This window comes from Myxocyprinus asiaticus, chromosome 5 (assembly GCF_019703515.2).
Source record: "Myxocyprinus asiaticus isolate MX2 ecotype Aquarium Trade chromosome 5, UBuf_Myxa_2, whole genome shotgun sequence".
NCBI classification, from domain to species: Eukaryota; Metazoa; Chordata; class Actinopteri; order Cypriniformes; family Catostomidae; genus Myxocyprinus; species Myxocyprinus asiaticus.
Genome location: NC_059348.1, coordinates 51489543 through 51510065, shown reverse-complemented (window position 1 = coordinate 51510065; position 20523 = coordinate 51489543). Strand labels below are relative to the sequence as shown.

Genomic DNA, 20523 nt, shown 5'->3' with positions numbered 1-20523 from the left:
ACGAGGAGGTTACCCCATGTGACTCTATCCTCCCTAGCAACCGGGCCAATTTGGTTGCTTAGGAGACCTGGCTGGAGTCACTCAGCACGCCCTGGGATTTGAACTAGCGAACTCCAGGGGTGGTAGCTAGCGTCTTTTACCACTGAGCTACCCAGGCCCCGCGTGACAGTAATTTTTATGTTTTTAAAATAGTGATGCTTTTCCAGAAACAAGCTGTATTTTCTAAAGAGTCGCTGCGCAATGTGTTAAAATTCAACATTGCTATTTTTTACACTTTCAAAATGAGGCAATAATCAAAGACACAAACAAATGCTAAAATATGTCCTAGTTTGCTCTCATAAAGTATGAAGCATTTGTAAATCCAATTTAATTTAGTGAATCTAAATAGAAATTTCATGTGAACAACTCATTTGAGAACCTGTGCAGAACTGTACTTTTTTGTGGCAAAATATTTCGTTAAATGATTTTGATCATGTTTTAATGTAAATAAGGGTGTTTTCTAGTTTAATTATGTATAGTGGTTATGTTAAGTGCAAACCCTAAGTTCACTTTCACTTTGCCACTTTCAGACATTCACTTCCTGAACATCATCTGAAGTTCCTCACCTCATTTCTTTTCTCTCTCACCATCAGAGTTGTTTCTAACAGTGCGTTCTGTGAATCTGCTCAGCGGGAAATCCGATCAGAACAGGAAGGAGCATCACACAGACCAGTATCACGGCGACCAGCTCATTATCCGCAGAGGCCAAACTTTCCAAATAGAGCTTGAGCTTTCACGACCTTTCAACCCAAACACAGATAAACTTCACCTGGAACTGCAGACAGGTGAGTGTGAAGGGAACGATATAGGGGAGACCGGGGCTAGTTGTCACATGGGGAAGTTATCACAAGGGCTATATCTCAGTAACTATGAGGTTTCGAGTCCTTATAAGTAAAATTACATAATTTCATTAATAGCTGTTGGATAAACCAGTGAATGGAATGCAACAAGGTAATCGTCAACTTTATAACGGAGGTATTTTAACCAAAAGTTTGAACTGTGTTCTCAGGACTAGAGTGTTATTAATAAATGTTGGGGCAAGTTGTCACATTAATATCGGGGCAAGTAGTTCCGTGTGTTTTATGTAGCCATTTCATAAAATTTCTGTTGTGCAAAGCAATTGTTTGATATTTTTGAATTTACCATTTTTGTCGTTTCATGATTTTTATTCTTGTTTACATTTAGCTGAAAAGCTCTTGAACAGCCTACACTGTAAAAATAAACAAAAAAAAAATTAAATACTAGCAGCTGTGGTTGCCAGAAATTTACCGTAAAAAAATACGGTGACCATGTTTCAGGTTTTACGGCAGGGGTGGGGACATTTTTTTCCATTAAAGACCTTTCGAGTATTTACGAAATTATTCGCAGGCCATAAAATTGCTTGCAATTTCTGATTGCCGGTTGAAATTAACAAACACATTCCGTTACGTGCTCTTGCACCAAGAAAAAACATTAAAAGGTCTGTCTTTTAAACAAAATTATGCATTGTTATCATTTAAAATTATTTTTTTAAACATTATTTTAATAATTGTTTTTACAGTTAATTGAATCAAGGCCATTTTTTGCTTTTAAAATTATTTCTCAAATGGCTTTGCGGGCCAGGTAAAATGGTCTCGCGGGCCTAATGTACCATTTTTACATTCTTTTAACTGTAAATTTTTTTCTAAAGTGTATAATATATTTTAATACAAATGTGTTGTGGAAGATGCCTTTTTACTTAATATAGTATAGTGAAAGGAATTTTCCTAGTTCGTTTCCTAGTCAGTTAAGCTCAATCAACAGCATTTGTGGCATTTGCAACCACAAAACTGAATTTCAAATAAAAGGCCAAATTAATTTAGAGAAAAATCTGGATTACAGTGAGGCACTTTCGATGGAAGTGTATGGGGGCCAATCCGTAAAGGTTAAAACAGTCACATATTTTCACAAGTTTAGACACAATGCGTGAACAATATGCATGTAAAGTCACTTACTAACCTTTTCCGTGTAAAGTTATATCCAATTTTACAACTTTCTTGGTATGACAACAAAATGGCGTAAACCCTGTAATCACGCAAAAACGATGAGTAAAAACAACTTTACAGTTCAAATAATACACAAGTTTAACACAAGAAGAAGTGCTTTTATTAAATTATAAGCTTCACATTACTGCCTATAAACGCTCCAGAAATTTGGCCCCATTCACTTTCATTGTAAAAGCCTCACTGTTATCTCGATTTTTTGCTGGAGGGACGAGTTGAATTTTTTAAAATTATTATTATAATTTTGTTGTATTTTTATTTATTTTTTGTCACAAATGCTGTCGATTGAGCTTTATTCTCAAATCAGAGTGAATTAACAGCAGGTTAACATTGTGACAATTTCCCCCACTGTATGTTCAACGTGTGTGAAATGTACTGGATATTTTTCCTCGTCAATAATGGGAAATATTTACCACAGTAAAATGTGACAGCTAGCCAAGTCTCCCTATACATGTATGCTCATGCTCACTCATACTTTACCATTTGAAGTATAGTCTCCTCATCTATATCAGTAAACAAGAGTTTGAGTTTCTTTCTTCAATTACTTTAAACCGGGAAACACGAAGGGAGTTACAGGCTGGTACTCAGCTCAATGATAAGGGCTTCAACACATCTGTGTCTCTCAAATCCCTTTCTCAAATCACACCTTATGTTACGGCTCATCTCTATCTAAGAGATCAAGGTATTTATCCCTAAGCAATACAAACCACTACAAACTAATACAAGACAACTCAGCTGTTCAAACAAATTGATGTGGTCAGGTTTTTTCAAAACCTTGAAGTCAATGTGAAAGACCATCCGCAACCCCCATCTGAACTTCTGTAATTGGACAAACTTCCGAGTGAAACAGGATTATAGCTTTTTCTAGAATATAGCTCTGATCACAGATGGGATGTATTTATGGGAAATATTAGATTTTGAGAAGGAATCATTTTTCTTGCCTCCAGAATTTCTAGAGGGGAAAGCGTTTGTATAGTTCAAACTATACAAGCTAAAAAAGAACTGTTCTGATAAGAGTCATTCATTTAGGAGGTAGCACTGTATGTTTTTCAATGTAGATTCAAAAGAAGAGACTCAAAAGAGTCATTCGTTTGAGAGCTGGACTACACTGGATGGTCTGTTTGTTTCACGCTTTAAATTTAAATGATCTGGCTCATAAAGTCATTCCTTCTGTATCGGGCTACACTGGTTGCGCTGTGTGTTTCATGCTGCTGATTTAGTAGCAGTGTTGCAGAGCCACAGAATGGTAGTGCAGGAAACACTGCGAGAGCATTTTAGTAGTGTCCCATCTGCATCAGGGTGGATTGCGCATTTGAGATCCGTTAACCTTACAAAACATTAAGAGCATTGAATTCGATCACAGTAACATTAACTTCTCCGTCTTGCCGACACCCACCTATCGCACACCTCACATCTGTAACGCTTCTTAATGCTCATGTCGCCGGAAATCGCTGAATTAAAAATGAGACATTTCATGACTTTGTTGCTGCAGAACTGTGTGAATGCCCCTTTATGCGTATGCAGTGACTTTCTTGCACAAGTAGTTTTGCTGTTTCACATTTGACACTTTAACATTTGAATGCATGACTTCTTTTTTCTATTAATAAAGAACAGATTTCCTGTTCATAAAGAAGAGGAAATTAAAAGAGGAAGAACCAGATTTCAGCTGCTTCAATAAGAATAAACACTAACAGCTAAATCATTTGGCCAGAAATGCGAATTATTATTTTTTGAGTCATTGTCCATATGCAACTGAATCATACAACATAATTGTGTTTGGAAGAATTCCAACAACCTGAACGTGATTTGGCTGGAATTCTCCATCCTCTGATAATCCAGGAATTTTGAAACCTGGAACCAAATTCAAGACATTGTTTTAAAACCACACTCTACCACTCCTCAAACCATATGTTTAATGTTGTCATTCAGGGCCACTCCCACTGGTGTCAAAGGGCACGCATGTCATCATACCATTAGTGGAGGAACTTCAGGATGAATGCTGGGAGGCCAAGATTGTGGAGCAAAACATCAACCGAATCAAGCTGTCCATCAACTCCCACGCCACGGCGGTTATCGGAAAGTACAAGTTGACCATCACAACGCTGAGTCTGAAGACCGGGGAGAGAAGCACATATGACCCTGAAAAATATATTTACATGCTGTTCAATCCCTGGTGTGAAGGTGAGGCAGTGGAGTGATAAAGAGGGTGTTCAAATTTTGCATATTTGAGTGATAGGACACATTTAGTGGACAGAAACACAGAAGGTAAAATAATTATTGAGGATAAAGCCACAGCTTCTGATGATGTATGTGCTGTTTAGTAGTTATAGAACCATTTATGGCCCCTAAAATTAGCTGAAAAGCCATCCAAAATTTGCTGAAAGGTTATGTTCAATTTGTAAAGGATCATTCTTTTGGGTCAATAATGCATCAAATCATTAGCGATTTGGATTGAATAAAAATTATTTTGAAACGCTGTATCCAGCAATCACAAATGCCTGGAAAGGTCACGGTCAGGTCATGGAATTTCATTGGTCAAAAAGGGTCTGTATTGGCCAGGGCTGCAAGATTAATATTAACATAACATAACATAACATAACATAACATAACATAACATAACATAAAATAACATAGCATAACATAGATGTTGATAGATGTTTTTGTGTGCCTTCCTGGAGCTCCTGAAGTGAACGGACTCTATGTGTGCGTCACTTTCTTGGCGAATGGTGGGGGGGCGTGTATTTATTTCAGAAGTGCATGAGTAGTAATTGTAGACTGCTAGTACTGATCTGACCCTGCTAAAATGTTTTTGTGTACTTGTATAGCTAGACAGACAGACAGAAAGATGGATGTATGTAGTATGTATGTGTGTGTGTGTCCCGATACAGAGAATTGGGATGCCCAATATGACAGATGTAGAAAAGGAAGTCCCGCCTTACAGGTAAAAGAGCCAATCACCTTTTAGATACAGACATTGCCTCTCAGTCAACTTGAGAATGCACATGAGCACATGCGATTAAGAGGCACAATTCATGATACCAGTGTTGTCAGTTATAACTGCTGATTTGAAATATGTTCTTTGATTGTAAAGTTGACTAACTGTGTTGGAGATTTCGGTCTTTCCCCATTCAAAGATAGGAGCTGTACTTTTCTGCTGCTTGTATCCATGGGAAATAGCTGCCCGGGAGCATTCCAAAAAATGTGGCTGATTAGACTGAATTGCCTTGAAAGGGACTTGGGTTCTACTTAAGTTATGAGGGAACAGTCCACACTTCTTATAAAATTCATGCAAACATTTCTACAATCCACTAAGCCTTACAACGTTTTTGGGAAATGCAGCCCAGGCCAATACACGCAATGATACGTCATGCAGTTGATTGATAGTCGTTGGCTGTGCTTCGAGAAGTCAGCAGGAAACTTTGATCTTTGCGTTAAAAGTGCTTGAACTGTGTGCAATGTGGCACCAAGGTAAAACTGTAAATTGACCAGTGGCGATTTCTCAGGGCCAGCAAAGCCTTCTCTGCTGACGTAACATGCCTAATAAATAAATATATTTTCATCCTTTCATTCTCATTGACCTTTTTGCATATGTATTTTCAATCGCTTTCCACTCCTAATTCATCTACAAATGAATAGCAAAAAACAAAAAGATTATCCAGTCAGAATTTATTCTTCGATGCTTACAAGCAAAGTGTGACAACTGTTTCACAAATCGCATGCCCGAAGCCGAGCTTGTTAGCCGAAGCAGCGCGTGAGTCTGAGCTCCACCCCGTCAGACCTTCAGAATTTCCACAGAATCCCTCAACAGTGCAGTGAATAGGCATCTAAAGTCAGATTGTCAGATTCATCAGCCAATCAGATTGATTTATTTGTTCTTGGTGGGTGTGGCTTTTAGGATATGTCCCAGTCCAGGCCTTCTAGCTGGCCTTAAGTGATGATGCAATGAACTTGAAAGCGAAGAGCACGAGATCTTGCTGACGAGTCGGTTGTCGTCACTGCCGCTATCGCCATTGAGAAAGAGATCCTTATGGATTTAAAAACCTGAGATGTTCTGCATGATCGTGCAATTGATTAATTAAACAGGAAATGAGGGCTGATTTTCATTTCAAGCAAATTGGTAAGTGCTTTTTGCATTGTTATAGCAACATCAGGAATTTTCTAAGTGCACATTAGACTGCTTGAGCATTCAGTGTAGGATCAGGTTTTGAAAAGTAACCATGTACCCTGACGAAACAAATTTATTGCAAGCAAAATTTAAATCGCAACTATTATTAGAGAGCTTTTTCTTGGTATTAGACCTCCTTGGATCTGGCTTTCGTGCATGGATGTGTTTTAAATATGTCAATTTGTATTATTAGTTGACTGCCAAGTAACGTATGATAGGCATACGGTGTCTTATTCATTGTGAAACTGTGTTTTCTTAATGGCATGAATCGCACTGAAGGCCTAGATTTAAAATGCATGGGCCGCCACTGAACTTGACTCAAGTCAACGAAGATTCGTTCCATAGAAATGCATGCATTGGGCAACGTTTACACTGTCTCTGTTCACTGTCTATTTTCAAATATTTTAGAGGGAATTTTGTGTGAATACTGTATTAAGAAAATGTTTATTTAAATTTAGCAATTTTTCAATAAATTTTAATGTACAGAGCCACATATAGGACATCTAACCAACCCTGCTTTCTAGATATTGTCATCACCCATTAAAAAAAAACAAAAAACAGACTGATGACTGTACAAATTCTCTCAACCAACATCATCCATTGACAAGAAGCCAAAAGACACCTCAACTCAGCCATATCTGGTAAACTTTATATTTAGACTAAAATATTGCACAGGCAACTGTTAGTACAATATAACACAAAGGTGCAAGTTTCCTCTTGTGGCCCATTAACTTACCTCAGTCTGGCAGGAGGACTAAACATGATTTTGCAATCCATTTGTGTTGTGTTACCTTTACAGTAGAAGTTGGCCTGTTTTACACTGTGTCTTTAAAGCATTTTTAAAATGCCTTAGGGGGTTGGGGTGCTTTCCATTTGTTTATCTTTTGAAATACAACAGTTTGATGTACTATATAGACATATTTTTCACAGCACAAAACTTCCTGCCCTGTACAACCAGACCATTTATAGAAACTGCAAATACGACTCATTCAGATATTGTCAAGGTTTAGCCCATCCAGTCATGATGAAGCAATTAGGAGGAAGATAAAGGAAGTACTGTATACAGGGTTGGGGAGTAACAAAATACATGTAACGGGATTATGTATTTAAAATACAAAATATATATATCCACTACAGTTACAGTTTAAATCATTGGTACTAAGAATACAGTTTCATTCAAAAAGCATTTTGATTACTGAAGAGATTACTTTGCATTTTATTGTCATTTGTTTCATTTAATATTTAGTCCTTTCAGATGGAAAACATTTATACATATAAATGATGCCATCCAAAGTGCATTTGAACAACAGTGAAACACTTTATTATGATGTGTTACATGCATACGAGCAGACAGAGAAGTAAGTTTGAAGTAAGTTTGGAGCAGAAGAAACAGAAATAAACCTTGTGTAAATTGTCAGCTTTACGCTAAGCTAAAATGCTATTTCTAGCCATTTTACATGCACATTACCTAGCACGATCATATTTTTTTATCAAGTAAATTCATGTTGGATCATAATTAATTTTTTTCTTGTAAGATCTTTGATATTAGGGCAAAAATCATATTCTTGATAATAATTTTTGTATTGTTTTCCTGTAAAAATATCTAAAAATCCTTAAAACAAGATCAATTAGACTGAGTTTTTATAGTCAAAACAAGTGAAAAAATCTACCAATGCTGAAGAAGTAATCCAAAGTATTTAGAATACATTACTGACCTTGAGTAATCTAATGGAATGTGTTACAAATTACATTTTATGTATTCTGTAATCTGTAGTGGAATACATTTCAAAAGTAACCCTCCCAACCCTGACTGTATATAGCTAGTACATTTCCAGTTGGTATTGATATGGTAGAAAGTATTTAAAGGGTTAGTTCATCCAAAAACGAAAATTCTGTTATCATTTTCTCACCCTCGTGCCATCCCAGATGTGTATGACTTACTTTCTTCAGCAGAACAAACACAAACAAAGATTTTTAGAAGAATATTTCAGCTCTGTAGGTCCGTACAATGCAAGCGAATGGTGACCAGAACTTTGTAGCTCCAACAATCACAAAAATGGAAACATAGAAGTAATCCATAAGACTCCAGTGTTTAAATCCATATCTTCAGAAGCAATATAATAGGTGTGGGTGAGAAACGTAAGTATTTTTTTATCTCTAAATCTCCACTTTCACTTTCACTTTTACACCTGACAGTCACATGTGGTACCTGTTTAGATTCACTTTCACATCTGAAAGTGAAAGTGGAGATTTAGAGTAAAAAAAGGACTTAAATATTGTTCTGTTTCTCAACCACACCTATTATATTATATTGCTTCAGAAGATATGGATTTAAACACTGGAGTCATATGGATTTCTTTTATGTTTCCTTTGTGATTTTTGGAGCTACAAAGGTCTGGTCACCATTCACTTGTATTGTATGGACCTACAGAGCTGAGATATTCTTCTAAAAATCTTTGTGTTCAGCAGAAGAAAGAAAGTCATACACATCTGGGATGGCATGAGGGTGAGTAAATGATGTGAGAATTTTCATTTTTGGGTAAACTAACCCTTTAAAAAATATGCTGCAAAAGTGCAGGATATGTCCCCTTTAACTTTAAAACAACTGACCTTTCCCATCACCAAATGTGTAGTTTTACTGACAGTTCACTTTTGCAGTAATACCACACAATGGAATATGACTTTATTAATCCCTATGGGCTGATCTAGTTTTTGGCACACATAGTCGTCAAGACAAACACAATCACTGGAGTGGAGAAACAGGAGATATGGTGGACTGTAGCATGTGGGTTGGACATTAAAAAAATAGACTACGACATAACAGTTGTTATGTGCAATTAAATATATTTTGGAATATACAATATGTGCAATAAACTACAATAATGTCAGTGGAATAACAGCATAATTAAAAAAAGAAAATGTAATAGAAGTCAAAGGAAACAACATTTTTGAAACTTCATTCTTTGTCTGTTTGATCTGTTTGCACTGAGAGTAATTTTTATTGTGTTACTTTAAAGCTACAGTAGTTATCTCGGGTGGTTAACTATTTATCCACTGAAGACTGTTCAAGCTTTCCTGTTCTGAATACCAGAGATGGAGAAAGGAAAGAGAGGTCTGCCAAATCATATGTTTCATTGTGCTGAAAAACGTTTAGATGCAGCACAACGAATGGAACGGAATGCAGATGTTTCAAAACACGTTTTTTTAATTGCTAAGGTTTTTTTTTTAACGACATTCAGCCAGAAAAACTTGGCGCTCCAGAGCGAGACGTCCATCTAGTGTATGTTTACATAGTACAGCAACTGGAAATAACATAGACAAACACAAAAACACATTCGGTGTGAACAGCCCCTTAAACATCTTCCTTAGTTCTCTTCATTTAGTTTTTTTCCTATCCCTATTCTCTTTTCTCTCTCTCCATTTTCTGCCCCTTTTTTAAAAGCCTCCTTGTCTGGTGAGCCAGCTTTCAAATATATCTTTCCCTGCACTGGCCTCTTTTTCATTGTAGGCCCCTTCCAGTCATTCCTTTCTTATTTTTTCCGCCCATTTTGCATACAAGTTCATGTGAGTTTCTTCACTCCTGCTGGTCGTCGGTGCATAGTGTTGCTCCTCATCTGCAGTGTTGTGTAGTAATGTACTACAGTACTAGTTATGTAGTTTGTTATCAGTACCAGATTACATTCAAAACTATTCAACCCAACACTGCTCATTTGCATGATGTTAAACATTTCTCAATTTTGTCCAGGCGCTGGACACACCCACATCCAGTCGGAATCGTTCATTGAATATGAATGATCTCCGGTCACTTTGCTGTCGAAAATTCGCCGTCAGTGCGAATGACGCTTTAGCGTTAGATGTTCATAACCGTTACTAGGGCAAGTTGTGCAACCAGAACAAGGAACCAATCAATACAACGACTGGGGACATGCAGCGACAAAGTCTTTCTGATCATCTTCTGTTTCAGTGGTTCACTTTTTAGGAACCCTTTCCAGTGCACTGGACATTTTCAACCAGTCTGCCTGTCCCACTACTCTATTCATGTTATAACCTTTTCAGTCTCCAGTCTCTGTTGTGCACCTCCCTTCCTTATTTCCATCTCTTTATCATTGCTCCTTTCACTCCCTTTCCCGTCTGTGTGCACACCACCTCCCTCTGGTTCAGACCATCACACCCATGAGCAGAAACAGAGCACATTCCACGAGTGCAGTGATTGCAGAGGCATGTGGTGGGCTCGCGGTGATGATGTCATACTATAAGACTGCTGTCCTTAGAAATTACTCAAATCACTATATCAAATCCTGAAACTGTGTGTTTAGTTTCCATGATGCTTTCCCATAACTCTCTCTCTCTTTCTCATTCTCTCTTCACAGAGGACACAGTGTATATGGAAGGTGAGAAAGAATTGAAGGAGTATGTTTTAAATGACACTGGACGTGTCTACTATGGCACTGAGAAGCAAATCGGAGCTCGAACATGGAACTTTGGCCAGGTCTGGAAAGAGAATTGAGCAGCTTCATCTATACAGTACAACCATTTCCTCTGGAAAAAAAATCTCATTGAAAAATAAAACGAAACCGTCTCATGCAAGCATGAAAGCAGACTACCCTGCTAAAAAAATTAATAAATAAAACTAGCCTAAACTGGTGCACTGGTTAAAGCTGGTCTCCCAATCTTGTCAGGCTGGTCTGTTGATGGGTTTTAGAGGGGTTTTGGGCATTTTTGAACTGGTCAGGCTGGGAGACCAGTTTGGAAGTGTGGAAACCATAAATTATACTTGGGGTCCAAAAATGTACATTTCAAAATGTTAATCAAAATAAAAAGAAATGAACAAACAAAAAACATTTATTTTTTATTTATTTTTTTTGCTTAAAGAAGATCAAGTGTGTTATAAACCTGTTAGTATCCCCTACACCATCACCACTACCAAAATTGAAAAATGTGAAAAGGTACTTAAAATATTTGTTTTAGTTTTTTTTGTAAGTGAAGAAAACAAAATACATAGTATACCTTTAAATCTTGCAGAATCAGTGTCAGAATGCAAAAAAAAAAAAAATTTAAATAATAATAATAATAATAATAATATTAATAATAATAATAATTGTACTAAAATAGGCTTCATTTTCTTTATGTATAAATAGTTATAATAAATAGTCTTTTTTAGTTTTCTTTTGTTTTTGGGGTGAAATGTGAAATAGACATGTTTTCATGTGATTCACACTGCTACTCTCTCTGTGAAACACCAGCCAGCATGATTTTGTTCCTCATGTTTTGAAAGTTATTATTAGAAAGTTGTTATTAGAAAAAAAAATCTTACATTGCAATTTCTAACATCCATTATTTTGCAATTCTTACAAATCAAGCAACTGGACAGTAGCTGTTTAATTTACTCATCCAAAGCCCATTTTTACTTGCAGTTTGATGAGTGTTAATTTTGGACCCTGTTTAGACATTAGGAAATCAGTAGTGTTGAGATGCTCCAAATGAAATTCTCCAGCACTGACTGCCTGATTCTCTCTCTGTTTTTTTCTCAGTTTGATGAAGGTATTTTGGAAGCCTGTCTGTTTGTGCTGGATAACAGTGAGGTTCCTCCCTCAGGTAGAGGAGATCCCATCAATGTGGTCAGAGTCATTTCTGCTATGGTGAGTTCTACCATAGATCCATCAATATTACAGAAATATACAGTATGTTCCTCACCGTCACACAACACGGAAATTCATAAAAGCAGTGACAAATAATTATAACCATAATATTCAGGACATATTGTTGTAAAGAGGTCTTTATAAGTGATACAATTTCCCTTGATCTTTTAATATAAAAGAGTAACAAACTGTAATTTCAAGAACTCAAAACTTCCTCCCCTGTAAAAAAAAAAAAAAAAACATCTTGAAACTGACATGGAAAAAAAAAAACACTCAATCTGAAGTCCTCTTCAAATCAAATCACTTTATCGTCACACAACCATATACACAAGTGCAATGGTGTGTGAAGTTCTTGGGTGCAGTTCCGATCAACATAGCAGTCGTGACAGTGATGAGACATATACCAATTTACAATAACATCAAATTAACACAACACAATTTAAACATCTGATATACACATAATTACACTCAACAATATACAAATAATAACATACACTGTACAGTATACAATACGCACTAAATAGATACACATTATTCAATAAAAATAAAAAATAAAAATATATAAAAAAGTATATATATATATATATATAGTATATATAGAATGTACAGTATTGTACTGTATTGACATTCAGGCTGTCGGTTGATAGTCAGTTGTAAGAGAGAACATAATATAATAATAATATAATTTATGACAGTCCGGTGTGAAATAATAGAGTAATAAAGTGCAGTGCTGATGTATTTTGATCGTGGGAGATCAAGAGTTCAAAAGTCTGATTGCTTGGGGGAAGAAGCTGTCATGGAGTCGGCTGGTGCGGGTCCTGATGCTGCGATACCGCCTACCTGATGGTAGCAGTGAGAACAGCCCATGGCTCGGGTGGCTGGAGTCTCTGATGATCCTTCGAGCTTTTTTCACACACCGGCTTGTATATATTTCCTGGAGGGAGGGAAGCTCACCTCCGATGATGTGTCTGGCAATTCGCACCACCCTTTGCAGTGCTTTGCGGTTGTGGGCGGTGCTATTGCCGTACCAGGCGGAGATGCAGCCAGTCAGGATGCTCTCTACAGTGCAGGTGTAGAACCGTGTGAGGATGTGGCGGTTCATTCCAAACTTCCTCAGCCATCTCAGGAAGAAGAGGCGCTGATGAGCCTTCTTCACAACGACTTCAATGTGGATGGACCATGTGAGTTCCTCAGTGATGTGGACACCCAGGAACTTGAAGCTGCTGCCTCTCTCCACTGGTGCTCCATTGATGGTGATGGGACTGTGTTCTCTGTCTTTTCTTCTGAAGTCCACCACAAGCTCCTTTGTCTTACTGACGTTGAGGGAGAGGTTGTGCTCCTGACACCAGTGTGTCAGAGTGTGCACCTCCTCTCTGTAGGCTGTTTCATCATTGTCAGTGATCAGACCTACCACAGTCATGTCATCAGCAAACTTGATGGCATTGGAGCTATGTGTTGCCACACAGTCATGTGTGTACAAGGAATACAGTAGTGGACTGTGAACACAGCCCTGCGGGGCTCCAGTGTTGAGGGTCAGTGATGAGGAGATGTTGCTGCCTATTCTAACCACCTGGCGTCTGCTTGACAGGAAGTCCAGGATCCAGCTGCACAGCGAGCTGTTTAAGCCCAGAGCCCCGAGTTTCTTATCAAGCTTGGAGGGCACTATGGTGTTGAATGCTGAGCTGTAGTCTACAAACAGCATTCTCACATAAGTGTTTTCTCACTTTTTTCCAGGTGGGAGAGAGCAGTGTGTAGTGTAGGTGCAATGGCATCATCAGTGGAGCGGTTGTTGCGGTAAGCAAACTGCAACGGGTCAAGAAAGAGAGGCAGCACAGAGCAGATGTAATCTCTTATTTATGACATCAAAAACTCAGAATATTAACTCGAGACTGCCTACACTTACACAGCAGCAATAAAAAACAAATAAACAAACAAACAAACAAACAAACAAAAAACAACCTGTATAATTTGAGACAAATTGGAAAATGGTCAAAAAACATTATAAGTGGCCTTTTACAGATATAATTATCTATATGTAATTGTAAATCATTTTAAATTATTTGAAATGTAATTTATAAATATAATCATTATAGCAGAACGACCCACCCCTCCCTCATGTCATCATTGCCCCATCTTTTCTAAAGTCCGTCCTTCAGCGAAACTCATAATGGGAGTGGGCAGGAGCGAGGAGATGTGCAATTTAATAAGCCTCGTTTTGGCAGGGGATGATGAGGCGCACCTGATGTGAATATAGGCTCATCACTGCTGCTATTAAAATGTAGAGCGCGCCTCTCCTCGGGGAGCCAGCTTCTGTCTCCTTGTGCACACACTGGCTTTCTCGCAGGTCCAGAGCAGGAAGGTTCCGGTGCGAATTAGATACGCAGCCGGACCTGCACTTCGGATCCCCGGTGTGAATAAGATGCGATGCTGGGGATTGGAGCACTGCCAGTCGACCGGGCCGCCATTCTCCTCACAAGGCACAGCCCAGGAAGCTGAGCCGCTCTGAGTAAGTCGTTGCCCCTCACACCCTGGACACAGGAGGGGAGCGCATCACCACCGCCGGACCCCACCTATTATACCTGGACAGTCCCCTACCATCATCCCCTATCCTTCACATCACCCAGCGCATTGTGAGGATGCCAGATTCCCCATTCCTTTTGGACGCATTCCCCTAAAGACACTTTATTCCCATTTTTAAAATTGTATGTTTATTATTATTTTAAGTGAACGCCTCTCCAAGGCCTGACACCACACCCACTGTGTCTGTCTCTTGTTCACCCCGCTACCGTGGTGGAGAATGTCAAGTCAAATCAAGTCATTTTTATTTGGATAGCACCTTTCACAACACACATCTTTTCAAAGCAACTTTACAGATTATCATGCATTAACAGAAAATGAAACCGTAATATCTATAAAGTATTAGAGTCATCATTGTGTATTTTGATTAAATACGATTATGAAGTGTGTATAAAAATAAATGATTAAATAATCATTGTATTTAGAAACCCAGTGAGCAGGCTGAAGGTGACTGTGCCAAGGAACATAAAACTCCGTAAAATATTGGTTAATGGAGAAAATTTAATTTGGGAGAAACCAGGCTCACTGTGGGGGCCAGGTCCCCTCTGGCTAACAGCATGAATATAATGCCAGTATTAGTTATTTATGTGCAGTGTAAGTCATGGTTTAAAATTATTAAACTAAGTGTTAAGGGCCAGTGTTTAAACAAAGATTTTGTAAGAACTGTAATATTAATGACTAATGTCTTTGAAGTCCATCCTGGATTAACTGCAGAAGTTCACATAGATGCATTGTTCTTTGTTAGTTGGCTAATGAAGGCTTTTGTTGGCAATTTATTGATAGTCTGTGTATTCCATTTTAAGAATGTAGTCCATCATTAGACCAAGGTGATGCAGGCAGAGATCAGTGAGGTACTTCGCAGTTCAACCGGCAGGTAATTTCGGTGAGGTCTATCCTAAATCCAAGGTTCATGCAATGGCATATGAATTATCCTGTCTTATGGTTGGAGATGGCATCAGTTCATCCCCTGAGATCCATCGTAATAGACTGAAGTGATGTCTGGCTGGCACCGGCTGCATTTTGTCGTCATCAGTCAGAAACACGTAGCAGTAGTGTCCGATACCAAGCAGTAATGGAGCTGGATCCGGCCGGTTCTGGTGACCTCGGGATAGGAGTCCCGAGGTTGAGACATGGAAACATATAGAATAATATTAGCATAGATGCCATACATTTTTTGCAGAGTTATAGATCATGATCCGGAAGACCTAACTAAAGCAGCCTAATTGTGTGGTGAAGAATAAATTAGGTGTATGCCTGGCTAAATAGATGAGTCTTTAGTCTAGACTTAAACTCAGTGAGTGTGTCTGCATCCCAAACAGGGTTAGGGAGACTATTCCATAGTTTAGGAGCCAAATAGGAAAAGGATCTACCTCCTTTTGTGGATTTTGATATTCTAGGAATTATTAACAGGCCAGAATTTTGCGATCGTAATGAACGTGATGGAATATAGCGTGTCAGAAGGTCACTTAAGTACTGTGGAGCTAGACCATTCAAATCATTGTATGTAGTTAACAGAATTTTAAAATTAATATGAAATTTAACAGGTAGCCAATGTAAATGATAAAATTGGGCTAATATGATCATATTTCTTGGTTCTAGTCAGCACTCTGGCTGCTGCATTTTGAACCAATTGAAGTTTATTTATTGAACTTGCTGGACATCCTCCCAGTAATGCATTACAATAATTTTGTCTTGAGGTCATGAACGCATGAATTCATTTTTTGTCATCAGCAACAGAGAGCATGTGTCATAACTTAGCAATATTTCTTAGGTGGAAGAATGCTGTTCTACAAACATTGGAAATTTGATTTTACAATGACATATTGGTATCAGATATAACACCCAAGTTCTTTGCTGTTGAAGACGATGTAACAGTACATCCATCGAGAGTCAAATTATATTTTAGCGGCTAAGTTTTAGAGGTTTTTGGTCCTAGAAGTAGTATCTCTGTTTGTCAGAATTGATTAGAAGGAAATTTCTGGCTTTCCAATATTTGAATTCATCGATACATTGCTAATTTGGAGAATAGTGAAATTTCATCAGGTTTCGAAGAAATATAAAGTTGGGTATTGTCAGCATAACAGTGGAAACTTATTCCATGATTCCTGATAATATCTCCCAGGGGAAGCATATATAAGGACAAAAGCAGAAAACTGACCCCTGTGGCACTCCATACTTAAATTTGTTTGATTTGACAATTCCTTGTTTACATAGACAAAGTGGTAGCGGTCTGCTAAATAGGACCTAAACCATGCTAATGCATTTCCACAAATGCCAACATAATTCTCTAGCCTCTAGCCTCTCCAAGAGAATATCATGATCTATCATGTCGAAGGCAGCACTAAGATCCAAATGCATTAGAAGAGAAGTGCAGCCGTGATCAGATGATAAAAGCAAGTCATTAGTAACTCTGATAAGTGAAGTCTCTGTACTGTGATGTGGCCTAAATCCTGACTGAAATTGTTCATATATACTATTTCTCTGTAGAAATGAACATAATTGGGAGGACACAACCTTTTCTAGTATTTTTTACATAAACGGGAGATTTGAAATCTGTCTATAATTAGCAAATTTTCCAGGATCAAGTTGTGGCTTCTTAATAAGTGGTTTAAGAACTGCCATTTTAAAGTTTCTTGGTACATGTCCTAAGGATAGCGAGGAGTTAATAATATTAAGAAGAGGTTCTGAGTTTACAGGGAGTCCCTCTTTTAAGAGCTTAGTTGGTATTGGATCTAACATACATGTTGTGGCTTTTGATGTTTCGATAAGTTTTGTTAGCTCTTCATGACCTATGACAGTGAAGGTTTAAAGTTGCACGTGAGGAAAATTATGAGACACTGTTTTCTGAGGTACTGTGACAGATGACTGCATAATTCCAATTTTATTTCTGATTATTTAAATTTTATCAGTAAAGAAATTCATGAAGTCAGTGCTATTGTGCTGCGATGGAATATCTGTGAGAATGTGGGCATGTTGTGAGCAGAAACAGTGCAGTTGGGCACAAACAGTGGTGTCACACCTGGAGCAGGATTTAGAATCCATGGGGACAGCCTCCCAAGCGCCAAAAGGGCAAGTGGCACTTAATGAGCATTTACCCTGCGGTTGGTCGAGGCTGTCATGTTTAATCCGTGTTTTCTCTGTCCCCCGCACGGGTGCAAGCGAAAGGGTTAGCTGGCCCTGAGAGGTATCCCCTATACGGCAACTCCGAACATAGGGCCTGGTTCAGGAAGTAGCATTCCTGGGTGGACGGCTTAGGAGAGAGCTTCTCCTGCTCTGGACTCCGTGTTCGTATATGAGCATGGGAGCAGATGATGAGGCACGCCTGATGTGAAAAGAGCCTCATCACTGCTGCCTTTAAAATGCAGAGTGCACCTCTCCTCAGGAAGCCAGCTTCTACGTATCTCCATGTGTGCACAAAGTTGCGTCCTTGTAGTTCAAGGAGCAGAGCGGGGAGGCTATTAGATGCGCCACAGGACCCGCTCCCCCTGGAACCCCATTCTGAGTTAAATGTGTCGCCAGGGATGACAGCATGTATCGCGGCCTACGGCTTGGAAGCCGGGCCTCCCTTCCTCTCACACGCTGTGGCGCCTGGGAAGACAGGCCACCACAGAAGCCACCGTTCCTAGGAGGGGAGCACATGTGACCACCAGACCCTGTCCACTTACCAGACCATCCCATGGGCACTCCCTGAACCTACATAAGCCCCTGTCTCATCATGAGGGTGCCAGATTCCCCATTTCTTTTTTCTTTTATTTGAAATGAATGCCTCTCCGAGGCCTGACACCACACCCACTGTGTCTGTCTCTTGTTCACCCCGTCATAATATATATATTTTTTTCTTTAAAGCTTTGGGACAATATTTATTATAAAAAGTTATTTACAAATAAAACTTAATTTAATTGAAATGTAATTGAACTTTCTAAAAGAAAATTATAAGGGAAAACATTATAAAGTTATAAAGGAAGAAAATTAAATTAACAAATGTAAAACGATCCCTTCAAATATACTCTTTTTCCATCTTTAAAGAAAACCCTGAGAAATATTTTTAAACTCAGTCATTTTATCAGATTTTGTTTTCTTGGTTCTAGATAAATTCCCCAGATGACCGCGGTGTTTTGGAGGGAAACTGGTCTGGGAATTACGTGGGTGGAACTCCTCCCACAGCCTGGAGTGGTAGTGTGGAAATCCTCAAAAAATACCACCAGGAGGGTGGAATGCCGGTCAAATACGGCCAGTGCTGGGTGTTCTCTGGGATCACCACCGCAGGTGTGTGTTTAAGAGAAAGCGTCCTCCAGTACAGGTTTTTATTGCCTATAGAGCTAGATAACTTCGCGATTCTATTGGCTATAAAGAGTTGTAGGGATCGGTCTGATAAACAAATCACAATAGTTTGAACACTTAACAATACTTAGGTAGAAGGTAGACCACCAAAATTACAATTTAACCACAACATTGTGGTTAATCTATACAAAATGCTGTCTTAGGTAATAAAATAAGCAACATTTGTGAAACACAACATTTATATGACAATTTGTGTCCTTTACTTTTTATTAAGGCATTCGACGCTTTGCCATTTTGTGGATATACTTTTGACAGAATAGAAATACAATGGTAATTTAAAATGTTTTTGGGCAGGTATATCTAAAATTATAAATCAGGACCACCAAAATATGCTATTGTGTTCATGTTTTGCTTAGAATCCTGAATCGACAAACACAAGCATTCTTTACTGTGGTCATAGTGCACTGTTGTGAAATGCATAGCTGATCCCGACTAACAGAAGTATGTCCCTCGGAGGGACCTTCAGTTTAAAATACTCTAGCCTACATTCTGTTCATTACACACTGAGACATTAATAGTATTTCTCTCTGCATGGGACTCTTGCACTGTGTAATTCAGTATCACAGTTATGTAATTAATCAGACTTTTCCCTGTTTGCATTGTATTACTGACTATTTCCATCAAGGTGAATCTCTCTCTCTCTCTCTCTCTCTCTCTCTCTCTCTCGCTCTTTCCTAGTACTGAGATGTCTAGGTATTCCTGCCCGTTCTGTCACAAATTTCCAGTCTGCTCATGATACCGACGTCTCCTTGACAACGGATGTTTACTTTGATGAGAATATGGAACCAATCCATCACCTCAATTCTGATTCTGTGTGGTGTGTAGTTGTCTTGTTTTCATGGAAAGATGTGAAAATAGCCATTCTAAAACAGGACAAAGGAGTTATTACATCAACATCAAAGGTTAGGGTTAGATGCAAAACAATTTCCATCAGCCAGGTTAGGTAGCAGTACATTCTATACAATAAATATGGAATATTTGAATCTAAATGCTTATTCATGGATTTCCTTCTGCAAGATTTAAAGGTGTACTAAGTATTTTTTTCTTCACTTAAAAAAAAAACATTTACACCTAAAGAAATGAATAGTACTTAAAAAAAATTGTTTATAATAATGTTCACACACATAAAATAAAGACTCCAGTCATATTGTGTTCTAGAAAAAGTTGTTTTATTGTAAGAGTGGTCCACCTCATGGTGGCTGCCATATTAAGATCACATGACCAGCTGAATCACTACTCACTTTATTTCAGTAAACCCCCTATGAACAGACACGTTTTGTTGCAAAATAAATATATAAAGGAATGACCAGTATATTGACAAATACTGTATTTTTTTCAACAATGATACCATTACCTATACAGTGATGCTTCACCTACACCAATAGGTGTCAGTATAGAGTGCAAGACACAAATTAATGAATATTTACTCAACAGGAACTTCCATGTTTGGAATGATTGCTGGATGGCTCGTCCGGATTTGCCTCCTGGAATGGGCGGCTGGCAGGCCGTGGATTCCACCCCTCAGGAAACCAGTCATGGAACGTTCCGCTGTGGTCCAGCATCACTGGCCGCTATACGCTCTGGACAGGTCTACCTCAAATACGACACACCTTTCGTATTCGCTGAGGTGAGTCCAAACTGTTTTTCAATTCAGTTTTAAAAACCTCAGCTATTTAGAAATTCACAGTGCAATGGTGATTTCATGTTGAATTTAAAGATTTAAGTTTACATTTGAATCCTT

General features: G+C 38.4%; 1 protein-coding gene across 1 annotated transcript in view; it reads left to right on the top strand.

The window, feature by feature from the left end:
- Positions 1–20523, top strand: part of LOC127440618 (protein-glutamine gamma-glutamyltransferase K-like) — a 45616-nt gene that overhangs the window by 13235 nt on the left and 11858 nt on the right. Inside the window, exons 3-9 of the mRNA XM_051697310.1 lie at positions 633–824; positions 3990–4241; positions 10596–10714; positions 11757–11864; positions 18530–18707; positions 19461–19599; positions 20217–20409. Of these exons, the coding sequence (XP_051553270.1) occupies positions 633–824; positions 3990–4241; positions 10596–10714; positions 11757–11864; positions 18530–18707; positions 19461–19599; positions 20217–20409 (1181 nt within the window). The remainder of the gene's footprint in view (positions 1–632; positions 825–3989; positions 4242–10595; positions 10715–11756; positions 11865–18529; positions 18708–19460; positions 19600–20216; positions 20410–20523) is intronic.